Raw genomic sequence first — 24210 nt, 5'->3', positions numbered from 1 at the left:
TGGGTGCGTGTTTGCCTGCAGGCCAGGAGAGGGCACCAGATCTCATTACAGATGGTTGAGAGCCACCATGTGGGTGCTGAGAATTGAACTCAGGACCTCTGGAAAAGCAGCCAGTGCTCCTAACCGCTGAGCCATCTCTCCAGCCCTTTCCTCCAGTTCTTAAGGTGTCCAGATCTGCTGTTTGTCAAGCCTCGTGTGGGAACCATGTGGGTTCTGGGAATTGAACCTGGGTCCTCTTGGAAGGACAGCTAACCACTAAGCCATCTCTCCAGCCATGGACAATGGCAGGAATGACTGATGAAAGAGGCTCAATTTCCACAGAACAGGTCATCCTATCTACTTGATTACTGAACTCCTCCTTCTCAGATGAAGTCACCTTTTGATGACTATTTATATGGGACACAGTATCTTCATGTCTTTTGCCCATTTGGAGAGATTTATCCACATACTTCTTCCCTACAAGTCTTTCTTAGCCATTTTCCAATCATGCTCTTTCCAAGTCATCCAACCAGTCCATTGAATCAGTGAACAATTGTATATCTGGCCATCTCTCCTTCCAAACAAATGTATGACCATGTTTATTGCCTGAAGTTCTGCCCACTAAGATTTCCCTCCGCCAGTATCGCTCAGAGTTGTCCCAGAAAGGAGTTGAAATGCTACAGCTGGGTGGTGCCTGCATACCGTGCAGAACCATCAGTAAACCAGGCCCTAGTCTTCTCTTCCTCAGTCAACTGGAGGAACACCCCATGAGGCTATAAGTGAATGCTTGGCAGCAGAAAGCATTGTAACAGGAGTAGAAACCATAGATATTTGGGCAACTTCTTCATGTAGCTTGCTAGTGCCTTTAGGACCTGCTTGGACCTGATCTTGTATATACTGTTTTGGTGGAAGCTCCACCTCAATTCCCCTCCCCTATCTCTCTCTCTTTCCAAACCTGCCCCCTCAAAGCTTGTCAAAAGCCAGCCCTTCCCTGGAGCTGCCTCAAGACCCCACCTCCAGGGTACTTAAAGCCTGGTAGCCATATTTACCATGTGACCCTTCCTCTGTAATTTTCCTTTGTCTTTCCAAGAGTCACCCAGGATTGCTTTGCTCATTAAACATGGATTTATTAATTTGGTTTGATTGGCTCATTACATCAGCAGCAGTGGGAACCCAGCAACCAGGGATTTATTATATACCACTTCTGTAGATTACTGCTATGCACATCTTTGTCCTTCTTTATGACTTGGTAGGTCTGATAACACCCAGCTCGTGATGGGCAGTTCAGGTCACATGGTAGCATGGTGGCCCAATGTCAAACATTCAGTTTCCACTATGGCCCAATATCAGGCCAAGAGCTGTCTTTCAAAGGAAGAATAGTTGTCTGCAGATGATGGTACAGCCTTGCTCTAAAATCCTAAAGGTCTCTTGTGTGATTTTCCTATAGAGGTCTGCCAAAGGCTCCAACCAGCACCCCTGTTTGCCACTGACACCTCAAGTAACGTAGGGTTTGCTCGATCATATGGTCCATGTGGTAGAACATTCTGCACCACAGCCTGGACCTGTTGAAGAGCCTTCTCCTGTGCCAGGACCCATACAAAGCCTTCTGATTTGCTTGGTATGTGAGCCAGCATAACACACCCAAGTGGGGAATGTGTTATCTCCAAAATCCAAATAAGCACATTAAATGTTATATTTCTTTCTTAGTGGTAGGAACGGCCAGGTGCAATAACTTATCCTTCACCTTAGAAGGAATATCTTTGCATGCGCCACAGCACTGGACTCCTAAGAATTTCACTGAGATAGAAGTTCCTTGAATTTTGGTTGGATTTATTTCCCATCCTCTGACACACATGTGTTATCAATGAGTTCAAAGTAGTTGCTACCTCCTGATTACTTGATCCAATCAGCATAATGTTGTCAATGTAGTGCACAAGTATATTTTGTGGGGGAGACAGATGATCAAGATCCCTTCTAACTACATTATGACACAGGGAAGGAGATTTACTAGATACCTGAGGCAAAACAATAAAGGTATACTGCTGGCCTTGCCAGCTGAAAGCAAATTGCTTCTGGGGGACCTTATGGACAGGTACTGAGAGAAAGGCATTTGCTAAATCAATAGCTACATACCATATACTAGGAGATGTGCTAATTTGCTCAAGTAAGGACACTATATTTGGTACAGCAGCTGCAATCAGAGTTGTTACCTGAGTGAGTTTTCGATAGTGAACTGTCATTCTCCATGATCCATCTGTCTTCTGCACTGGCCAAAAGGAGATGTGGTAGGAACCACCACCCCTGAATCATTCAAGTCATTGATGGTGGCGTTAATTTCTGCAGTTCCTCCAGGGATGCAATACTGTTTTTGGTTAACTATTTTCTTTGACAGAGACAACTTGAAAGGCTTCCATTTAGCCTCTCCAAACATAATATTCCTCACCCCACACGTCAGGGAACCAATGTGAGAATTTTGTCAACTTCTAAGTATATTTAACCCAATTATACATTCTGGAAATGGAGAAATAACAACAGAATGAGTTTGGGGACCTACTGAACATACTGTGAGTTGGACATCAGCCAAAACTCCATTAATCACTGGCCTCCATAAACCTCTACTTTGACTGGAGGACCACAATGTTTCTTGGGATCTCCTGGAATTGGCATCAATTCAGAACAAGTATCCAACAGACCTTTGAAAGTGATTGTTTGCTTTCCTCCAGTGTACCCTTACCCTTTTAAAAGGCTGTAGGTCCTTCTAGGGAAGAGCTGGAGAAAGGCTAACTGTAAAACTTTTAGATGTCTTATCAGGATCCTTCTTGAATGGTACCTGACCACCTCTTCATTAAATTGGTTTTGGGTCTGCAAACTGACTCAAGTCTGGAAATTGATCCGCTGGCCAAGATTGCCTTTTGCCAGGATCCAATGCAGGCTTTCATTTGTTTGAGATTTTTTTCTGCTTACACAGATCAAACAGAAATGCAGTAGGCTTCTTATCTATTTCATGCCTAGAAATAGATAAGATTAGCCAGTACCAAAGGTCCATAGGAGTCATGCTACTATTAAATTTACCTTGTGCTGACCATTTCAGGTTAGGCTATTATGAACATTGTTTTGTCTAGATTGCCCATTATGATAATTATGATCACCTTTCCCTTTGGCGATTCAATGCTACCACCTGGCCCCTGCTACCTCAGGGCTCAATTAAACCCATTGCATTTAATTCATCTGATTGATCAGCAGCATCTCCAACCCTATGGTCTGGCACAAGGAAAAGGGCAACAACAAAACTTTTCAAATGTGCTAGTGCCCCTCTTACCATTTTGCCTCTTACTGCATTCATGAAGGGCATGTCTTCTGGGCCTTCCCATTGTTGATTGGGTTTTACACAGCATACCCATTCTAGCATTGCAGTTTCCCTGAGCCTTAAAATCCCTTCATCAACTCTAAGCCAAGATATATCAAGCATTTCCAACTCTTTTTCAGTAGACCATCTTGTGACAAATGCTTCAGCCAACCATTCAAACAAACTTTTGACACCATTTTTTAACTGTGCAAACTTCCATATTAAACCTAGAATCTCCGTTCAGAGGCCACATATCAATAAACTCAGCCTGACCCAGCTTTATATTCCCTCCATCATTATCCCACACTCTTAAAATCTGTTCCCACACATATTCCTCAGACTTCTGTTTGAATGAATTAGCCAACTTATTAAGCTCTTTAGTAGTGTAGCATACCTCTTCAATGATTATACTTTCTACCTCTCCACTAGGAGCCTGTTTTGCCTTAAGTCTGGTTATAAGTTTAGAGGCAGCTATTGAGGGATTCTGAGGGACATCAGTATTGTCTTGCCTAGCATTTCCTTCTGAGAAAGCTGCTGCTGGTTTAGCAGACAACGAAGGATTAATTTCCTCAGTCAGAGGTAAAAAAATGCAACATTTCAAGGGGGTGGGACTGAGGGTGGAGAGACTACTTCCTCAGTTAATTAAACCTTTGAGAATCTAAGAGTTCAAAGTGTTCAGCTTTAATAGGGTCGTCCCACATATCCTCATCCTATGTTACAGGAACCCATTCTTTACCAATTACTGCCCTGACTTTAACCACCTATATCCTCCAATTTTTTTTTTTTTTTTTTTTTTTTTTTTTTTTTTTTGGGAACTGAATTTTTGCTGTAGTCCAGCCAACCTTATAGTGAGGGCTTCAGTCTGGTTTTCTGCAACTTGAGCTCTAGAAGATTTTCTTCCATGATACACTAAGAAACCTTTAGACTGCTTGTGTCCATCTGGAGAGGTCAGTTTTTTTACTAAGTTCATTGTCGTCTGTACTTTCAGTGCCGGAGTTGGTTAATTTTATCACAGAGCTCATTCCTATCCTTTGTTAATTTATCTAGAGATACTAAGAGCATCATTGTTTTTCGTATTTTTTCACAAACTTTCAGAAGTTTTATATACAGAGTTACCAAGTCCACTGCTGCCCACAAATGGTGAATCAGAATAATCAAATACATTTATCTCCTTAAGTTTGTAAACTAGTTCACACTGTGGGCTTTCAGTACTCCCCAAGCTCTCAGGAGAGGCTTCAGTACCTGGAGAGGATTGGGTAACTGTAGATTTTGACAAATTGGATAGCCCATGCCAGATATATAAAAGATTGATTCTTTTACTTCTGTTACTCTAAAAATACTTCTTATACCAAAATTTATATTATTCAAGGTTCTCTAGATTAAGAGAATTTACAGAATGAATCTCTCTCTCTCTCTCTCTCTGTGTGTGTGTGTGTGTTTCTCTCTCTCTCTCTCTCTCTATATATATATATATATAATATATATATATGTGTGTGTGTGTGTGTGTGTGTGTGTGTGGATTTATTAGAATGACTCACAGGCTATGGTCCAGTTAATTCAACAATTGCTGTCTATGAACAGGAAGTGCAAGAATCCAGTAGTTGCTCAGTCTACAAGACTGGATGTCTCAGCTGGTCCCCAGAGTATATTGGATCCTGAAGAAGTAGCTCTAATGCTAGTGAAGGGATGACATTGCTAGCAAGGTGAGGGGAAGCAAGCAAAGTGAAAGCCTCCTTCTTCCATGCCCTTAATATAGGCTTCCAGCAGAAGCTGTGGCCTAGATTAACTGTATGTTTTCCCACCTCAAGATCCAGATTAAAGCTGGGCAGTGTTGGAGCACACTTTTAATCCTAGCACTTGGGAGGCAGAAGCAGGCAGATCTTTGAGGTGGAGGCCAACTTGGTCTAGAGAGTGAGTTCCAGGACAGACATGGCTACACAGAGAAACCCTGTCTCAAATATATATTGATTATAAGTGGATTTTCCTATTGAACAAAAATCTCTCAGAGGTATGCCCTCCATTTTTAGATTTTAGTTAATTCCAGATGTAGCCAAATTGACAACCAAGAATAGCCATCTCAATTAGGCAGGTAAGCACCCAGACAAAAAATTATATAATGCATTCCAGAGCCAGTTAAAAATGAATTCTGGGCTAAGTATACTAGATACTTTCCTTTAACATAGTTTTAATAGGTTAATACTGAATCATATCCATGTATAATATAACTTCAATCCTTGTTGGAAGGTGTTAATAATTCTGCTAGCTCAAGTTTCACAAGAAAATCGACAAGCTAAAATCTCAGAATTTATCTACACACTTCCTTCAATGTCTAATAATCCAAACTGTTCATCATTTCACTATTCAAACTTGGTCCAAACATTGATCTACAAATTATCTGGGGGAGTTACCTTAAGCTACTGAATGAAAATCTATATTCTAATAGGATTTACAGTCAGTTGGCATGCATGTTACAATTTAAAAGGATGTTACCTCATCCAATGGAAACTCAATGCAGAGATGACTCAGGCAACAAATCACTTATTTGTAGTATCATTTGAGAGAAGATTGTAATAGCAATCTCAAAATGTCCACATTCTGTTCAAAGTAGTAATGTCAGAGGCAGTTGAATGTGGTCAAGGCTTTGTGCTGCTGTTGGGGAGTTTTTTTCAGTGACTTTGACTCAGGTAAAGCCCTATTATTAGAATCACCACAGAAGAGAATTTCAGAACAAGCCAGTGTGAAGCAGAGTTGAAGGTTATTAAAAGGTATCTTTAGGGGATGGAGAGATGGCTCGGAGGTTAAGAGTACTGGATGCTATTTCTGAAGACCTGGGTTTGATTCCCAGAACTCATACAGCAGTCACAACTGTGTATAACTGCAGTTCCAGGGGGATCCAACCCTCATTTTCTGTCCTCATGGGCATAGACATACAAGCAGGCAAAACACTCACACACATAAAATAAAAATAAATTAATCCTTCAGTAAAAAAAAAAAAAAATTAGCATGTATCTTAAGCACGGGGTTAATAGGATAAGAATCAGGCATGCCCAAGTGACAGAATGGGCTTCTTAAGGGAGATAGGCACTTTATTGTCTTTACATGGCTGTATCCATAATCCTGTGGCTTTCTGAGGTTATGTTTCAAGAGCATAATTTACAAGTCTTGAGGACTAAGCAAAGCTTAAAATGTCACTAAATTTTAGAAATTAAGTGAAGACATAAGTGCTAATTTATTTATTTTATTTTATTTTTGGTTTTTCGAGACAGGGTTTCTCTGTGTAGCTTTGAGCCTTTTCTGGAACTCACTTGGTAGGCCAGGCTGGCCTCGAACTCACAGAGATCTGCCTGGTACTGGGATTAAAGGCGTGGGCCGCCGCTGCCGCCACCGCCCGGCTAATTTATTTATATAAAAGAACTTCCTTTGTTAATAAAATTATATGCTTTTTTTCTGTGCTTTAATTTTTAAATTGCATGTATTTATTTAGTATATTATGGAAGTAGGGAGGGTGGGAATTTGCCCAAAGCATGATTATGGAAAACAAAGGACAACTTGCAGGTGTCAGTTCTCTCTTGCTTTGTGGTTCCTGGGCATTGAACTCAGATTGCTAGGGTTGGCAGTGAGTGCCTTTATCTACTGTGCCATCTCACTAGCCCAGAGAGTGGGTTTATGAGGGGCCTATTTAGATTTAGGGATGAGACTAGAGTGCTAATATAGTAAGATACAAAGCTGCAAATACTTCTGTCCGAAGTAAATACATTGTTGTCTTTCACATCCTTGTTTGGGATGACCTAAAATTGTAAGCATTATCTGGCAAATAATTTGGTTTTATCACTTGTATTGAAGTTTCTTGCAAACAAGATCTAAGTGAAAGTCTTCTTTCCCTTCTAATGTCCTCTTCATTTTCTGTTTTTCGAATCTGCCTCAGTAAAATCTGTAAACTTTATGCAAATGTATCATCAAATAACATGAAAAATAGAGGAGCTGTTCTTAAGCGAAACTTCTCCACTTTCCAGTTGTCTGGTGCCTCTTATCTTTGCCTTCTGAACTCCAGTACTGCATCCTAGGAAAGCCCACACTCAGATAAGAGCATAAGGTGGTTAAGAGCCACATCAATGGCAGAGGTATCCTTGGTTAAAAAAAAATGTCCCATATGTTATCCTGGAAAAGAGCAACTCAGATCGTGAAGCACCTACTTCTGTCTCCCTTCCTCTACTTGAGTACAGTTCAAGCACAGCCTTTATAACTCCCAAAGAGTTCAATTTTCCTAAGCACACAGGATTTGACTAAGTGGAAAACTGTATGTTTTCCCTTACTCTGCATTTCTGTTTCCTGAAAAGGAAGTATATACCAAGTACTAGAAGGTCCTCTGGCCTTCAAGCCACAGTAGGCATGGAAAGATTAGGAAGGAATCAAGAAAGTCTCATGGAGGATAATACTTCAATAGCTAGTTCTCAGGCTCTGACCTTAAGATTCTGATTTCATGTGCATTCCTGTAGTCCCACTCAGAAAGCTGAGGGAAGAGACTCATTTTAGGTCAGAAATATGAGGCCAGCCTTACCTACATAACTAGACCTTGTATCAAACAACAATGAAAATAATCATCTTAGCTTTGGGGTAGGAGTATAGCTCAGTAGTACAGCATATGCCTGGCATATACAAGACTCTCTGAGCCAACAAAAGAAAAAGAAAAAAATCTTATTCTGGTAATAGATACGCTAGTTACACATTGCAATTCCTACTGAAATGGCAAAGAGTACCTAAAAATGCACTATGTAAATATATATCAATTAAAAATATGCAGTTTTCAAAATTGTTCCACTCTAGGAGATCCGAACTTAAGCCCCAAGATTTAGGTCTTAAAAGGTGCTTTGGTTGAGTCTGGTGGAGGAAATTTAGGCCCACATGCCAAGGAACAGTGATGTAGACATGACCCTACATTTATGATGGCTGTGGAACTGTATATTCATAGACCCTTTGTGAGTATCTAGAATATCCTACAACATCTAGTACCCAATGCCACAGCCTAACAAAGAGTAACATTTATTTGTTTACCTTAATGATCCCACCTCTACCTAGGAGCTGGTGCAACTGTCCAGCATCATGGAAGGATATTGTATTGCATATCACTAGTCAATGAAATATCAAAATTTAAAGTAGTTTCTGCACCATTATAAAGTTGAAAAATGGAAGTTCAGCAAGCATTGTAAGTTAAGAACTATTTTGAGGACCACAGAGCTACCTTTACTTATTCTTCAGTGTCTGTTTTCTGTTTTGACTTGATATTGTCACCATTCATTATTGAGAGATGATTTTCAGAGAGCTGAATCACCATTGCTGAACCACTACCGTGCTTGGGCTGAGTGGGTGGGATGGGGAATTGTGCAAGGTGTAGCTATATTAGAAAGCTATTTCTCAACTTCACCCCGAAATGACAAATTGGCTTTCAAGATTTGTGAAACAGATTAACTGAAAACTGAATTACCTAAACAGAATTACCGGAACTTACTACCTGTTACCCAGAACCAATATGCCAAAGGCACTAAGGCTTTCTAAGTGAGTATGTTGATCTGAAATTGCTGGGGTCCAGATTCTACCTCTACACTTACAGCTTACTATCATAGCAAAGTAACAACTTTTTTGAGCCTCGTTTCTCCATCCATAAATTAACAGGTATATGGCATTATGCAATCCCTATGCCCTTAATTTGATAAAAGGTTAGACAGAACATTTAACTGATTGATACCAGTGCTAAGACTAAAATATTTGGTAAGTATTTATTTTATTTTTAGGTTAGTGCCACAAAACCATTGTGACAATGTGGGAAAGGCTGTGTGAAGAAGGATAGTAGAAGTCAACGATCTCTTTTATTTAGGCAGTTCAAATGAATTACTGTAACTAGCATGTCTTGCAAGGGGGCTCGGTAGATTGAAGGTTCATAACCCTTTTTCATGCCGCAGGCCACACAGCCCTGTCTCCTTCCCTTCGAAGGCCCTGGAACGACTGGAGGCGGCTCAGTCCCCAACAGGTGTCTTCTGGGCACAGCAGCCCGCGGGTCCCTAGGGCCGCCCCGCCCGCGGTGCGCACCAAAGAGGATGCGGCCAGAGCGTGAGCCTGCGCGGCCACGTGACGGCTGCTATAAGAGCAGCAGGCTGCGGACTCCGGCCCTCCTCGTTGGCCGCGGTCCTTTCTCGGCGCCCAGCTCTTCCGACCCACCCGGCCGCAGTATGACAGGTACGCCTGCGTGACCGGGTTCCGCAGAGCGACCGCCGCTGCGCGGGCGGAGCTCCAGCAGCTCCGGAACCGTGGTAGTCTGCGGCTGCCGGAGCTAAGGACCCAGCTGAGCTGCGGACCCAGCTGCGCCGCAGAGCTGCTGCTTCCGCCTCCTGAGTCCTGGGAAGGCCAGGCGGGGTGGGGCGGACGCGGGGCGCGGCGGGCTCACGCAGAGCCCTCACTTTGGGGCTCCCGATACAGGGAGCTGCGGGCGCCCTGCGGGAACACCAGGCTGCGGCCCTGCTTTGGCCTCTGCGCCGAGCCTATTTTTAGGCCTCTGGGGCCGGGTGCGGCTAGACCGGAGCCGGCTAGCGCCCCGGGCGGGCCTCGGTGCCACTTGTTGCGAGGTTTCAGGCTCTGGGCGAATGTACCCCAGGAACAGGCACTTAGAGGTAACTGGTCCTTCTGCGCACTTTAAGTTGTAGCCTGGGTTATGACAGCGACTGACCTGCCATCTGAAGGTTAAAGCACATAGCTGTCATTGGTCTTAACCTTCCATTTGCAGGATTAACTAAATCTGGTGTTCATAACATCTGACCTCTCCCTTTATTAACTTAATCTGAGAAAGTATAGCGTTGCCACCTGTAACTTTTAAATACTATTTATATTAAACTTTTCTCCACCACTTTCTGAAGTCTGGGCAGCTTTGGAGTTAAAGCATAATTCACTTTGCTCAGTTTATGTACTTTTGGGGGCAAATGGTTTTGAAATGATTCTGTCTCAGAATGTTTGGAGGATAACAGAAGAAAGAACAGACTAAGGTTGATGGATACTTTAATTGTTATTACAGCGTATAATTGACTGGAGCTGGGAATTCACAACTTTCTACATCTTAGTAGTGTAGTGGCTTGTTCTGAAAGTCTGAATGAAAATGGCTTTCAGGTCAGCTTCTGGGGAATGCACTGGTCCCCCAGACAGTCCACAACACTCTCGCTGCTCAGAGGAATTTCACTACTTCTAGCTTCTTCACTGGAAAATGGGCAAAGGAGAATGAGGAAACCTGAAACAGAGTGACAGTGACAAAACCTCCCAGCTGTGTTCTTGGGCAGCAGTGCCCCCAGAAGACACTGCCAGAGTTTGACCCTTAGTACCTCTATGAACTTTGGATGCCCACCAACTAATATTAAAGTCCTCTTAGAGATAGGCCCCAGAATGATCACAGGAAAAGCCTGGAAAAATTTTAAAGGCTGGTATAATGAGGATTGTTCAATGGGGAAAGAATACATTTGCCTTCTCTTCTGGCTGGGGCTTTGGGAAAATTGACATGTCTGTCTATGACTCTCTTAGAGGAGCAGGAGAGGATGGGGGAGGGAGGCATATGGCTCATTCTCCCAAAGAATTGGAGGCTGGCCATGGTTCTTACCTTTAATTGTTGTACTTGGGAAGTAGAGGCAGGGTAACTGTTTGGTCAACTTGGTCAATATAGCTAGGCCCTAGCTCAAAACAGTAAGACTGGAGATGTAGCTTGTTGGTAGAACACTTGTCTAACACGTGGAAGGGTTCAGAAGCATGTGGATTGGATCCCCAGAGAAGAATTGGGGTGAGGAGAATGAAAAGACAAAAGAGAGATACAGGAGACAGCAAGACACAGGTTTGTTGGCCTCTAAGCTCACCAAAAGTGATTGGTCACTATGAGGTCAGTCTAGGCAGCGCAGTTACTTTCTGGGGTGGTAGGTAATGGGGCTCTTGCTTGGATGAAAATACCACTCATCAGACTTTGTAGAAGAAAGGACATGTGCTTTGTGATCTCATTACTATCCATTTCCTAAGCTTCACCCCTTGTTAACCTACAGTTTGATCTAAGAATTTGTCTAGACTCTAACTGGGATTTGAGTTTTGTGGTTGGTGATCCTCTGAAAGGTTATCTGGCATTCCTGCTAATCTGCAGTCTTGGCCCATTCCTGGATGGCTACTTGAGTTCTGCCATTAAAGGGGCTGCTGCCTCACTAACACGGAAAGTTGATCTCTGAGGAGATGATTTTGCTGAACTACTGTTTGAAAGTAGACCTGGGAGAAGGCCTTTTCTATCTGAGATATGCTTCTTTTTCTTTGTATTAAGATCAGGCCTTTGTGACGCTGACTACAAATGATGCCTATGCCAAAGGTGCGCTGGTCCTAGGCTCCTCTTTGAAACAGCAGAGGACTACCAGGAGGATGGTTGTACTCACCACCCCACAGGTCTCAGAGCCCATGAGGTGAGGATTACCTGCCTATCTGTCTCTTTGCCCTTGGGGCACTAATATCCTTTCCCCTGTTCCTGGGATCAGTGGGCACCGAGCCCATACCTTCCTAGGGAGCTGAACACTAGAGACAGATAAGTGCTGCTAAGCTAAAGATTCCTGAATTTAAAATCTCTTCCTAGCTTTTGGGAGATGTCCCAGGATTCATCTTTGGAGGTGCCATTCTGGCCTCCATCTTCCTAATTTCATCTGGGAATGAGAGAAGACCTGCCCCTCATTGAGTCTTTTGAGGTTGAGCTTGCCAAATTATATCTGTTCTTTCTCATTTGCACTCCTTTCCCCAAATGAAGCTAGAATTGTGTTATTTCCTGTAAACAAGGAAACCTTCAGGTAAAATTGAACAATTTCCTCCATTTCCAGCTGATGTTTGCCACCAAATGATCTGTACACATGCTGGAATAAAGTCCTTACTATTAGGCTTTCTGAAACTGTTACAAGATTTGTTAGGGACACACACTAAGAAGTATAAGCTGCTTATTGATTGGGTTAGTTCCTTTTGATATTTGGAATTCAGTTTTGAGATATCTGGGTGTGCCAGCAGCATTGTGTAGTCTTATTTTTATAGTCTCCTAGCCTTCTTAGAAATTGAGAATATCTTACATTTTAAAAATGTAAACATAGGCCAAGGGCCTTTAAAAATGAGACATTATACATATTTGCGTGTGTGTGTGTGTGTGTGTGTGTGTGTGTGTGTGTGTGTGTGTGTGTATCTTCCACATTAATGACATTGATCTTAAATAGTTCTTGAGAAAGGTGCCCAAAAAACTTACTCCTAATATTTCCATTAGTGAGATCTAATCTTGAATCCCACTGTCATGATTCACTAAAGTCACTTGTACCACTGACGATTTCTGGTTAAAAACAAAATTTAAAAAAAAAGACCTGTTTACTCTCTGAACTAAAATGTATTTTTTTTTTTTTTTGAGACAGGGTTTCTCTGTGTAGCTTTGTGCCTTTCCTGGGACTCACTTGGTAGTCCAGGCTGGCCTTGAACTCACAGAGATCCGCCTGGCTTTGCCTCCTGAGTGCTGGGATTAAAGGCGTGCGCTACCAACGCCCGGCCTTTTAAAATGTATTTTTATCTAACGTGAGAGATAAAATGCAACACCATTTTTTTTTTTCTGTGAATCTGTTAGATGGTTCTTAGTGAAATGTTTGTTTTTGTATCATTCATTTTTCCTCTAGCTAAGTGCCATGCCTACTTTATCAACATACCACTAAAGACATGCAAACCTAAGTTCAATCCTAAGCACCATTGTAAAAATCTAGGCATGGTGGTACATGTCTGTAATCCCATCACCAGGGAGGCAGAGAGAGGTGGATCCTTGGAGTTCACTGGCCCTCCATCTTGCTTAGTTAGTAAGTCCCAGATCTCAATGAGAGAAGATTTCTAAAAAAACAAGGCAGATAGTTACTGAGGAATGATTCCTGAGAATGACCAATGACTTCCACATACACGTTCTCATGTGTGTTCACTCAAACACATTAGTACACACACACACACACACACACACACACACACACAATTTAGGTAATTTTGAACACTGAAAACTCTTAAATATCACAGACCAAAATGAGTTTTTCATTATAGACAAGTAATAATAAGAGCAGTTACATTCGGTTCCAAAACAATGACAGTCTTCTAGTGTGCTTTCTTTTGCTGTGATAAACACCATGACCAAAAACAACTTGGAGAGGAATGGGTTTATTTTGTCTTACAACTGAAGGGAAATTAGGGTAGGACTTCAAGGCCCTGGAGGCAGGAACTGAAGGAGAGGCTGTAGAGGAACTCTGCTTACTGTCTTGCTTTCCATGGCTTGCTCACTCAGGACCACCTTGCCCAAGGTTGGCATCACCTGCAGTGGTCTGGACCCTCCCATATCAATCATCAATCAAGAAAATTCCCCCACAGACTGCCTATAGGCTAATTTGATGGAGGCATTTTCTCAATTGAAGTTCTCTCTTCCTAGATGACTAGCATATGTCAAATTGGCAAAAACCTAAGCAGTACAGATGGAGAACTTCAGGAAATTCTTGGTTTATTACTCTAGGAGATGTGATTAGTTATAGGCTTCATCTCACATATTATATGGACATTATCCAGCATCACTTATTTAAAATATACAAAAGTCAGTCAAGTCAATTGCAATAAAATGTTGCTGTCAAACACATGGGCTAGTACAGAGATATACTCTTAACAAACGTTGCTCAAATTTTTTCAAAAATATTTTCACAGCATGCCAGGTATACAGTGATAACAATAAGAAAGAAAAGTTCTCTTGTGATAATGTCTTAAGACAAGTTGAACCATAAACAGTTCCATTACTTCATGGAATTAAGTACATGTGCACATGAACATAATTGTTCCGAGGTGAATCAAGACAGATTTAAGGGGGTACATGATGCCAAAGCACCTGATTGTCTCATGATTAATGGTAGGGCAGTAAGGGAACAGTCTTAAAATAAATGGGTCATGTGCTTTGAAAAGATTCTATGTGATGTTTTCTGGAATTTATTTTTACAGAAAAGTTTTAGAGACTATCTTTGATGAAGTCGTCATGGTAGATGTCTTGGACAGTGGTGATTCTGCTCATCTAACTTTAATGAAGAGGCCTGAGTTGGGCATCACATTGACAAAACTCCACTGCTGGTCACTTACTCAGTATTCCAAATGTGTGTTCATGGATGCAGATACTCTGGTGAGTGTGACTTTTAGGGCTGAAAGGATGTGCATAGTAATAGAGACCTGTCACTCATTTGAGAAATTCTGTCAAGATTTGACAGTAAAGTTCAGATAAAATGACTATCATAAAAAGTGTCAAGTGATGAAGGGGAGTAATCCCAGGCTGCCTTACAGCTGTCACCATCTTTTCTGTTGGGTAACAGGGAGAACCTAGGAAGGGTGTCTGGAAGCAAAGAATTCTTGTAATGCCTTTCTTTGTCTTTCTCTTTCTTGAATCAGGTCCTCTCAAATATTGATGATCTTTTTGAAAGAGAAGAATTGTCAGCAGCACCAGATCCAGGATGGCCTGACTGCTTCAATTCTGGAGTCTTTGTCTATCAACCCTCAATTGAAACATATAACCAGCTGTTGCACCTTGCTTCTGAGCAAGGTAGTTTTGATGGTATGTATCTGCTATCATGTATTTGATAAGCTATTAATAAGGCCTCTTCTCTGACACATGCATATGCACACTTTCTATGAATACACCAAAACTCAAATAGACAAGGTTTTTTTTTTTTTTTTTTTTTTTTTTTTTTTTTTTTTGTGTGTGTGTGTGTGTGTGTGTTTGTGACAGAGTCTCATATTGTTCAGCCTGGCTTCAAATTCACTGTGTAGCCAAGGATGACTTTGAACTTCTCATCCTCCTGTCTCTACCTCCCCAAGTGGCATTCATCACCACAACTGGGTTTGTTATTCAGTGGTGGGATCAAACCAAGCTTCAGTCATGCTAGGTAAGTACTTCTCTAGATTCATGTAGATGCCTGAACTAACTATCTAAACTAGAGCAAGTTTTTAAAAACTGAGAAAAGACCAAGGAATGAATTCTATCTTAAGGCTAAGGTCAAGCACAGTAGCAGCTTGCTTTCCTCAAAGAAAAAATGACTTCTGCTTTTAAACCTTAGTAAACTTCCAAAGTACTTGGCAGACATTGCTAACAAGGATCCAGTGTTATGTCCATGGGAACATAAGAAACCAGCCTGGTAATTTGGCAGTCATACTTTCGTAACAAAGTTTATATGAACAATCTCTGCTTCCAAAGTGTCATTTTCTATAACTATGTATGAAGTAAAATGTAAAAGTGTATCTTCATAGATGATGAGTGTAGCATTGACTAAGTTAGGAGCATTTACTTATACATATTAATTATATTTATAGCTGTTTTTGACATAAGCCCATGTGGAGGTCTCTTCAAACACCAAGGCAGGCAGTATAATCCAAGTGAGGCAAGAAGGAAATCTGGCTCAATACAACTAAGTATCCAGTGTTGGTTCAAATGTCTAGAGTCTGACAATGGGCAATTTATTTTAGGCATATTTAAGTACAGTGCAATTTGGAAATAAGTTTCCTGGTGTAACACAATTCCATGTGCACAGTGAGGCATAATTACATCAAAATTCTTTTCAAAGCACTGTTACTTCTCCATGAAGATGGGTTCTAGAGCTGGCTAGATGTGTTATCTTAAGGGCCTAAGGAAGGAACTGATGTGGTCTCAGTCATGCAAATAGTACAGAGGTCATCTCAGCCATTAACCATCTTTGGTGCTGTATATGGGAGCCTGGCATAGTACAGAGGTCACCTAAACTATGAACCACGTCCATTTCTAGCCTTCTGGGCAGAAAACAGGTTACCCATCTCTCCCTTTGAAGAGACAGCCCTGCATATTTAACATTCCTGGATTCCCTCATGCTATCTGTGAGTGCAATGATTATTATGCTCCCAATAGGCCCACATATCTTTCACAAAAAAAAAATTTCTCATCTTTTTTTCCCCCTCTGATGTTAGAGATGGGAACCCAGAGCCTTCAACATGTTAGGCAAGTGCTCACCAATGGGGAATTTGACCAGCTCAATTAGTAGGTATATTTCTGTTTCAGGCCAATCTGAAGTAATAAGCCATTGTTTAAAATAATAGCAAAAGCTCACAAGATAAAACCAATAGTTAATATGCAAAAGCAGTTCTTTTTTCAAACTAATGGTAGTGGTTTGTTAGAAAAGGGAGCACATTTAATGCACACAGGAAGGACATGCTCCATAAAACCTTTTCAGTAGTGACTCAGTATCAGACCTTTGATACTGTGGCAGAGTTGGAAGCAGGAAACATGGGGATGGCCAGAAGCCTGGGCAGTGTAGCATATCCCTGCTCCAGCAGCTTCTTTATTCCTCTTCTTTCTAAGAACATAACTTGGATTTGAAGTAAATGGGTCTTTCAGAATAAGCTGAACCAGCCTTTCTCATTATAATTCAGCTCTGGGTATCAACAGAAGATCATTCTTGGGTCTTGGGAGATGGCTCAGTAGGAAAGAGCACTTGCAATGCAAGCATGAAGACCTGTGTTTGAATCCCCAGCACCCATGTACAAGATTGGCCTATAATCTCAATCCTAAGGGTTGAAGGAAGACACACAAAGATTCATTTCTGTTTACTAGTTATAAAAGTTAAAAATTTTTAAATGTCTTAAAGGTTAAGCTGAACATTTGTTAGATTGCTGAAGTCAAGCTTGAAACTTCACAATACACAATGGGACTGTTTTTTGTTTTTCTCTTCATAGACAATGAATTCTGTATAGTCATTTGCCTGAAGATTTTGGGTTTCTATTTGTAATCTCATTGTAAAGAATATAGATGTTTAAGTTTCAATCTTGTTTCACATCCTAAGCTAGTAGTTTAAAACCAGGAATGATTCTGTGTTGTATCTCCTGTTCCCCCATTCCTCACCCCAAATCAAGAGATGTGTGGCTACTTCTGGAGAATTTGTTTTCTTGGGACAGGGTGTATCATGTATCCAAACTAGTTATGTAGCCCAGGCTGACCATGAATTCATTATCATCCTGCCTCAGCCTTCCAAGCTCTTCTTGGACACATGTGGTTGTCTCAGCTGAGGAAAGCCAGTGCTACCAGCATCTGAAGGCTAGAAGCTGAGTCCACTGTTGAATAGTGTGCTGAGCACAGGACAGCACCTACCAATTAACTATCCAACACACAATGTTGGCTGTGCTGGGGTTAAAAAGCTCTGTTCTATGCCAGGGCCTTACATGCTGCACCTGTGAGGAGCTACAGGCTGTGGAGATCGGTCAGTGGGTAAAGTGCTTGTTCTGCAACTGTAACAACCTGAGTTCAGTTTCTCAGGCCATGTAAGAAGCTAAGGGGAATTTACAGTGTCACAGTGTTTCTGTAACCCCAGCAATGGGAGATCTGAGATAGGAGGATCTCTGGAACTTATTGCAGGCTAGCCTAATTGATGAGCCTCAGGATCAGTGAGAGAGACCTTGTCTCAAAAAGGAAGAGTGGCAAGCAATTGAACAACATACCAAAGCCCATATTAACAAATAATATTAACACACACACACACACACACACACACACACACACACACACACAGTCTTGCTTAAGCAACTTTAAGGAAATATTAAATGTTCACTGGGACCAACAAAGTGAAAGGGTGTCATTTTACCGACATGCTTTTAGCTCCTACCATTTTCCTCTCATGAAAAGAATGGAAACGTGGTAATCTTCACAATTAGAACTTCTTCAACATTTCTGTTCCTTACACTGAAGACAGTTGCCTTTGCAAAGAAAGAGGGGAGTGATTTTAGCAGAACTCCACTGTGTGGCTCAACTTTTGCTTCAGGTAAAGCTCTTTCTACTTCCTCTACTCGAATTGAAGTAAGTTTAATCTTCCCAGGAAGACAGCACAACCACTCTCAAGTTCAGAAAATGAATCAGATTCTAAAACATATCTGATGACCTGCCAGCTGCCTAAAAGCCACACGATTTTCATCATGTAAAGAGAATCTAGCTTTAGTCTAGCTGCTGGAAGTTTAACTGCCAGTAGTCACATGCCATAGTGAATTATGCAGAGTACAACTAAGGAAAAGGAAATGTGTTAACAGATGGAATCTAAGCTGCACTGTGCACTATGGAGGCACTAGGAGTTGAGGGTTTGTTGTTAAGCAGTTTCACTGTGTGCAAAGTATTCCTCTGGAAAGTGCTTCTGCTTTTTCAGTAGAACATGAACCACTAAGAATCTCTGTGCTGCTAACATGGTTCATCATTTAATTGCAGATTCCCAGACACTGGTCTTTTCACTTGTTACTGGTAAGGGAATGAGTTTTCTCTGTTGTTAGAAAAAAGTTAAACAGTTGGCTGTTCAACATGTTTAAATTCAATAGAAGAATAAACTAGCTACTCTTAACTAAAAAGCTTTTTCCACTTGAGGTGTGTGTTCCTGCATTTTATTTAGTAAGGAAATCTTACTCCATGCCTTAGGAGCCTTCCCCTCTCTACAGGGGTGTATTCACTTGGAGCAGCACCTGTGTGACAGTAATGAATGGGACTTATACCTAATACCAATAAAATATTTACTTATAAAAAACAACTGTGTGGTGGCAGTAACTATGATTTGCTTCAAATTTTTAATATATTTTATAGTTTGTAAAAATTATTAATAGATACATAAAAATTTTAAAGAGATATTTATTTTTATGTATATGAATGTCTTGCCTGCATATATGTATGAGTACCACATGTGTTCCTGGTGCCTAGGTAGATCGGAAGAGGTCATCAGATCCCCTGGAACTGGAGTTTCTGATAGTTGAGAGTCACCATGTAGGTTCTAGGAATTGAACCCAGGTCCTCTGCAAGAGCAATAAGTACTCCTATCTACTGACCCTTCTCTCCAGCTCAATATATAAATACATTTTTAATGTTGTTTTAAAACATTTTTGTTGCTGGGCATGATGGAACACACCATTAATCCAAGCACTCAGGAGGGAGAGGCATACCTCTCTGTGAGGTCAAAGCTAGCCTTGTCTGCAAATAGCAAGTTCCAGACCAGCTAGAGGTACACAGTGGGACCCTATGTACATCTTCTGTACTCTGAAACTCCCAGGGTGCCCCTTCACATTTTACATCTTCTGAAACTCCCAGAGTGCCCCTTCACATTTTACATACATTTATCAGGGTCTTACATATCAGCATTCTCAGATTGCTACCATAGAAAGTATGTTAGCAGATGATTGTATGTGTCTATCTTGACAGTCCTGCTTAATCTTTTGCTCACGTTCAAAAGATTGGAGCTTGGTATCCCTGACAAGCCACATGGGCTGCTGATGGCTGAGCTTTTGCAGCTGCTTTTAAGCCCTTTTGATGAGAAAGAATGTGCCTGCTACTCCTCTAATCACTAGCCTTCAGTCACATCCTCTACCAATTGCCTCTGGCTAGGAGAAGAAGCCTAATATGGCAAACCATGCTGACTTTTCTCCCCTGCCCCCAAGTGTCTGTATTATCAGAATTTAGAACTAGTGATTGCATACCTCATTCATGACTGGCATCTAATTTTCCATAGGAGCAAGTCTTAAGTCCAAGTTCCTATAGAGTTTTGTGTTTTTAAATCGTTTTGAAACTGCTTCTTGAAGTTTTCTGAAAAGTTGTACAATATTTTGAAAGTCCATTAGATTTTATAGGATAATATTCAAACATTTCGTAGAAGATGAAGTTCAGGCATATTAATGAGAGAAAGCGATCCTGACACTGCAGGTGCTCATCAGGGGAAATGAAGCTGATACATTAAACTCTAAATCTGAACTTAGTCCTTACAAACCTGGAATGTGCTTTATTTCCCCTGTGGCTCTGAAGTATTCTAAATTAAGGCAGCTTGTGTATCTGTATGTATTAGTTTTAAAAACTCAGTACAGGAATTCATATTGCCCACTCTGGAGTGCCCCATTGTTTGTTTAATCTTGATACATGCTTTAATTAGTATAACCAAAGTACCCTAAATTTTTCATTTATATACTAGAACCTATGTTCATTATAAATTTTGCAGGAAATAGAGAATATATTTTCGTGGCTGAATATTAGGTTTGATTTTACTTTAAGCTGAATTTAGGATCTGTAAGAAAGGTGGTATCCCCCCAGGTTCTCAATTCTCATTGATATCCTTAGTTAGAGTCTGATAATGTTTTAAAATGTTTTATAGATCTGGTGTACCTTCTCTAATCTTTGTAGTTCATCTGGCTTCCTACTGAACTTACCAAACAAAAGAATGAAGGACTGAGGCATTTTAAAATAAATGAGTACATATATGCTTTTTCTTAAAAGCTGCTTTTTTTCTCATCCTACTCATGAGCCATTTTTCTTAGCTGTCTGTCTGCCATTAGCTTTGTAACCAGGGAGAAATGAAGGACTTGTGAGAGTCAGGAGGAGGAAAGAACTAATATGTGCCTGCAGACTCTAAATCTAGCTATTTTACATTCTCTTTTATTTCTCCACAGTCATGTGAGGGACACACTCATTCAGGCCCTGCCATCTAACTAGTACTGGGAATCCAGCGTTGTTAAAGTTTGGGACAGTAGCTTGCCTGCGGGCTTATGTCAAAGCCAGATCTGATTAGACTCTTTCTCAACTCTGGCTTAGTGTACAGGAGGAGGAAGATGGGAGTGTTGCTGTTGGTTTGTTTGTTTGTTTTGTTATGTTTCTTTCCCAATTTTCCCACACTGCAACATTCTCTGGAATAAATTCTGAGAATGCTTACACAGGAAAAAGTTCTTATTACTTTGTCCATGTTATGGATTAACTACTTAAAATTTACTTCTCTGAGTAGACAGAGCAGCTGGTGCCTTAATAATTTTGTAGTCCAAAGTAAAAGAGAGTCAGGTCTTTTTTTTATTGTTATTCCCCCCCACACACACACACATGGAAAGCACTTTATTTAGTGTCACAAAGGACTAAAATTTTAAAAGAATGATGCACAGATGACACTTGAGAATAGTGTATTTCTCCCCAGCATCACCAGCACTGTTGTTCAAATGTACATGGACTTCTCTTTTCTTTTTTTTAAAAATTATTATTAAGAGATTTTTTTTTGGTTTTTCGAGACAGGGTTTCTCTGTGTAGCTTTGCACCTTTCCTGGATCTCGCTCTGTAGACCAGGCTGGCTTTGAACTCACAGAAATCCACCTGCCTCTGCCTCCCAAGTGCTGGGATTAATTTCTATTCATTTTACATGCCAACCACAGATTTTCCTCTCCTCCCCGCCCCAGCCTTTCCCCCCAACCCCCCCCCCCATTTCCACCTCCTCCAAGGCAAGGTCTCCTATGGGAAGTCAGCAGAGCCTGGAACATTCAGTTGAGGCAGGTCCAAGCCCCTCCTCCCTGCACCAAGGCTTTGCAAAGTGTCTTAGCATAGACACTGGGCTCTAAAAAGCCGGCTTATGCACCAGAGATGGGTCCAGATCCCACTCCCTGGGGGCCCCCTAAGCAGTTCAAGCTAAACAACTGTCTTGCCTATTCAGAGGGCCTAGTCCAGCACTGTGGGGGCTCCTCAGCTATTGGTCCACAGTTCGATTTAGGTTTTTTCTGCAGCTCTGTTCCTTCCCCTCTGATTTGCAAAGCCCAAGAAAACTAGAATTCTAAATCAGCAGCTGTCAGTAGTCTCCTGCTGTTCTTGGATGTTACTGCTCTCACCTGCATTTCTATAATGGGTCCATTCAATCAGTACTTCAAAAATTATTTTAAGCTCTAATCGAAGCTGGACACCAAGTTGAAGCAAGAATAGTCTTACAAGCTCAGTATTTGAGAGTTTGTGGGTGCTTGACAGGTAGTTATGTAATCATGATTCTTATCAGGATCAGCATGCTAATGAGACTCTGGACCAGGAGCCCCTGCCTCAGACTGGAAATTCTTGCTAACATCAGTGTCTTATGGCATGTGTATAATATAACTTTGTCATTAAGAATCTTTTTTTTTTTTTTTAAGTGAAAAGAGCTACTATGTAACATGGGTTGTTAAATCAGTTGTTCTTGGTTTAAATGTGTTGAGGCCAGTGAAATTCGGGAATGCATGGGCCAAGTGCCCGGATTTACCTAAGCCATGTAGGGTTAATCCACTGATGCCTAGTAAACCTCATACCTCCAGAGGTAAACCTCACATCTCCACTCTCCCCAGAGCAGTATTAGCTGTGATTTGGTAATCCTTGGCTTGCTGCTGTGTCCAGCAGTGATAGTGTCTTCCAGAAATAATGTAAAAGCCAGCTTTAGAAAATATGTTTTGTGTCATTTCAGTACCTGATTGAGAATAGTTGAAAATTTTCTTAACTTTATTTGCTTAATATATTCCCCTCTGCCTTCTTAGTGAATTAGGAATCATTTGAGAGTTGGACCTCTCATTGATCATATGTATTATACCTATACCATAAAACTTTAGCTGTTTTCTATAGAAGTGAAATCTTTAAGTGTTATACCAATTGATATAGTAAAACTTAAAAAGGAGTCATTGTCCAAAAAACTGCAGACCAATGCTCCTCAACTTTCATATTCAACATTCTGCATTTCTATCAAGCACTTGGATAAGACCTATGCTACTGGAACCTGAATCACAAGTGAGGAGCACAATGGTAGGAATATTCTTATGGCAGAGATACTGAGATTCATGTTTAAATTGGAATTGTTTTATACCTTCCTCCTGTGACAGTGGGGAAGCAATCTTCCAACAAAATGCAGTTCCAGAAACTAGACAGCATTGGACACATGGGCAAATTTCAAAGGCAACAATCACTGTTTTATAAAACCAATAGAACCAATGTCTTCTTATTATGTGCCCATGGTTACCAAGCTCATAACCCTATTCAAGTGCTATGGGGTTGTAAGGTCAGAAGCTTTGGGCAGCCTAGTGGAAGGATGATGCAGAATTGGATATTTGTTCTTGTTTGCAAAACTGGAGCAATGTGTCCCCTGTTATGTTTTTCTTGCTCCCTACCTCACCCATGTTGGCCTATTCCAGCTTACCAGATCACAGCTGCTGGTGATCACTGCTAATCATATTTGTCAGTTCTGAGATGACTAAGATTTAAAGTGTCTTAACCTGCCAGAGTAAATTAAGCTACCTCTAAGACTGATAGAAAGTGCTGGACAAAATGCTGGATGGTGATGATTACAAATGTTTTTGGTAGTAGAAATTCAGCAGTCTTCATTGCATCTTTAGTGTTTTGTAGTACATATGTACCTATATGCATATTATGCTTTGAATAGTGATCTTAATATTTCTAAAAAACAAACAAAAAAAATGAGGGTGCCACTGACGACATTACATAGCTCTTTCTTATTCATGCTTCTACCTGACTGTGAATGCCAAACTGTGTTTGGAGAAAGCTGATATCTCTAGAGTGCTCAATTAAAAGCATTGCCTGAAGTCAGATGTGGTGCCACACACCTGTAACTATAGCACTTAGGAGGTAGCGACAGGAAGAACAGAATTCTAAGGTTTTTCTTGATTACAAAGAGTTCAAGGCCACCCTGGGCTACATGAGACCCTGTCTTAAAAATTAACTCTGAGAAACCACAAAATCACTAAATAGCACTAATTTAAATTAATTAATTAAAATTCTAATTTTAATTCACTGTTTTAGGATAAATAATGATTTGTTGTAGTCATATGATGGAATCAATAGCCATAGTTACTGAGATTTCAGGTTTGCTAGCATAATGTGCACCACTGATTCACCAAAGGCAACTTTATTGCCTTCTGTCCTTACTGTTTCCTGATGTCTAGGTGCCCTCAGCCTTCCACTCAGCTCATGAGCTAGGAATGTTTATTTATTTATTTATTTATTTATTTATTTATTTATTTATTTATTTATTTAGTCGGGGGACGAGGCT

The 24210-nt window shown here is 40.9% G+C and overlaps 1 protein-coding gene across 4 annotated transcripts in view; it reads left to right on the top strand.

Moving 5' to 3' along the window:
• Positions 1 to 9433: 9433 nt before the first annotated feature.
• Positions 9434 to 24210, top strand: part of Gyg1 (glycogenin 1) — a 37738-nt gene continuing 22961 nt past the window's right edge. Inside the window, exons 1-4 of one of the 4 annotated variants that reach the window (XM_028860899.2) lie at positions 9434 to 9556; positions 11655 to 11790; positions 14360 to 14534; positions 14798 to 14960. In XM_028860899.2, coding sequence (XP_028716732.1) covers positions 9550 to 9556; positions 11655 to 11790; positions 14360 to 14534; positions 14798 to 14960 — 481 coding nt within the window. In that variant the 5' untranslated portion in view covers positions 9434 to 9549. The remainder of the gene's footprint in view (positions 9557 to 11654; positions 11791 to 14359; positions 14535 to 14797; positions 14961 to 24210) is intronic. The other 3 variants (XM_028860900.2, XM_028860901.2, XM_028860902.2) reach the window with 3 other exon arrangements.

Source organism: Peromyscus leucopus, chromosome 6 (genome assembly GCF_004664715.2).
Source record: "Peromyscus leucopus breed LL Stock chromosome 6, UCI_PerLeu_2.1, whole genome shotgun sequence".
Taxonomy (NCBI): domain Eukaryota; kingdom Metazoa; phylum Chordata; class Mammalia; order Rodentia; family Cricetidae; genus Peromyscus; species Peromyscus leucopus.
This window is presented reverse-complemented; position numbering and strand designations above follow the sequence as displayed.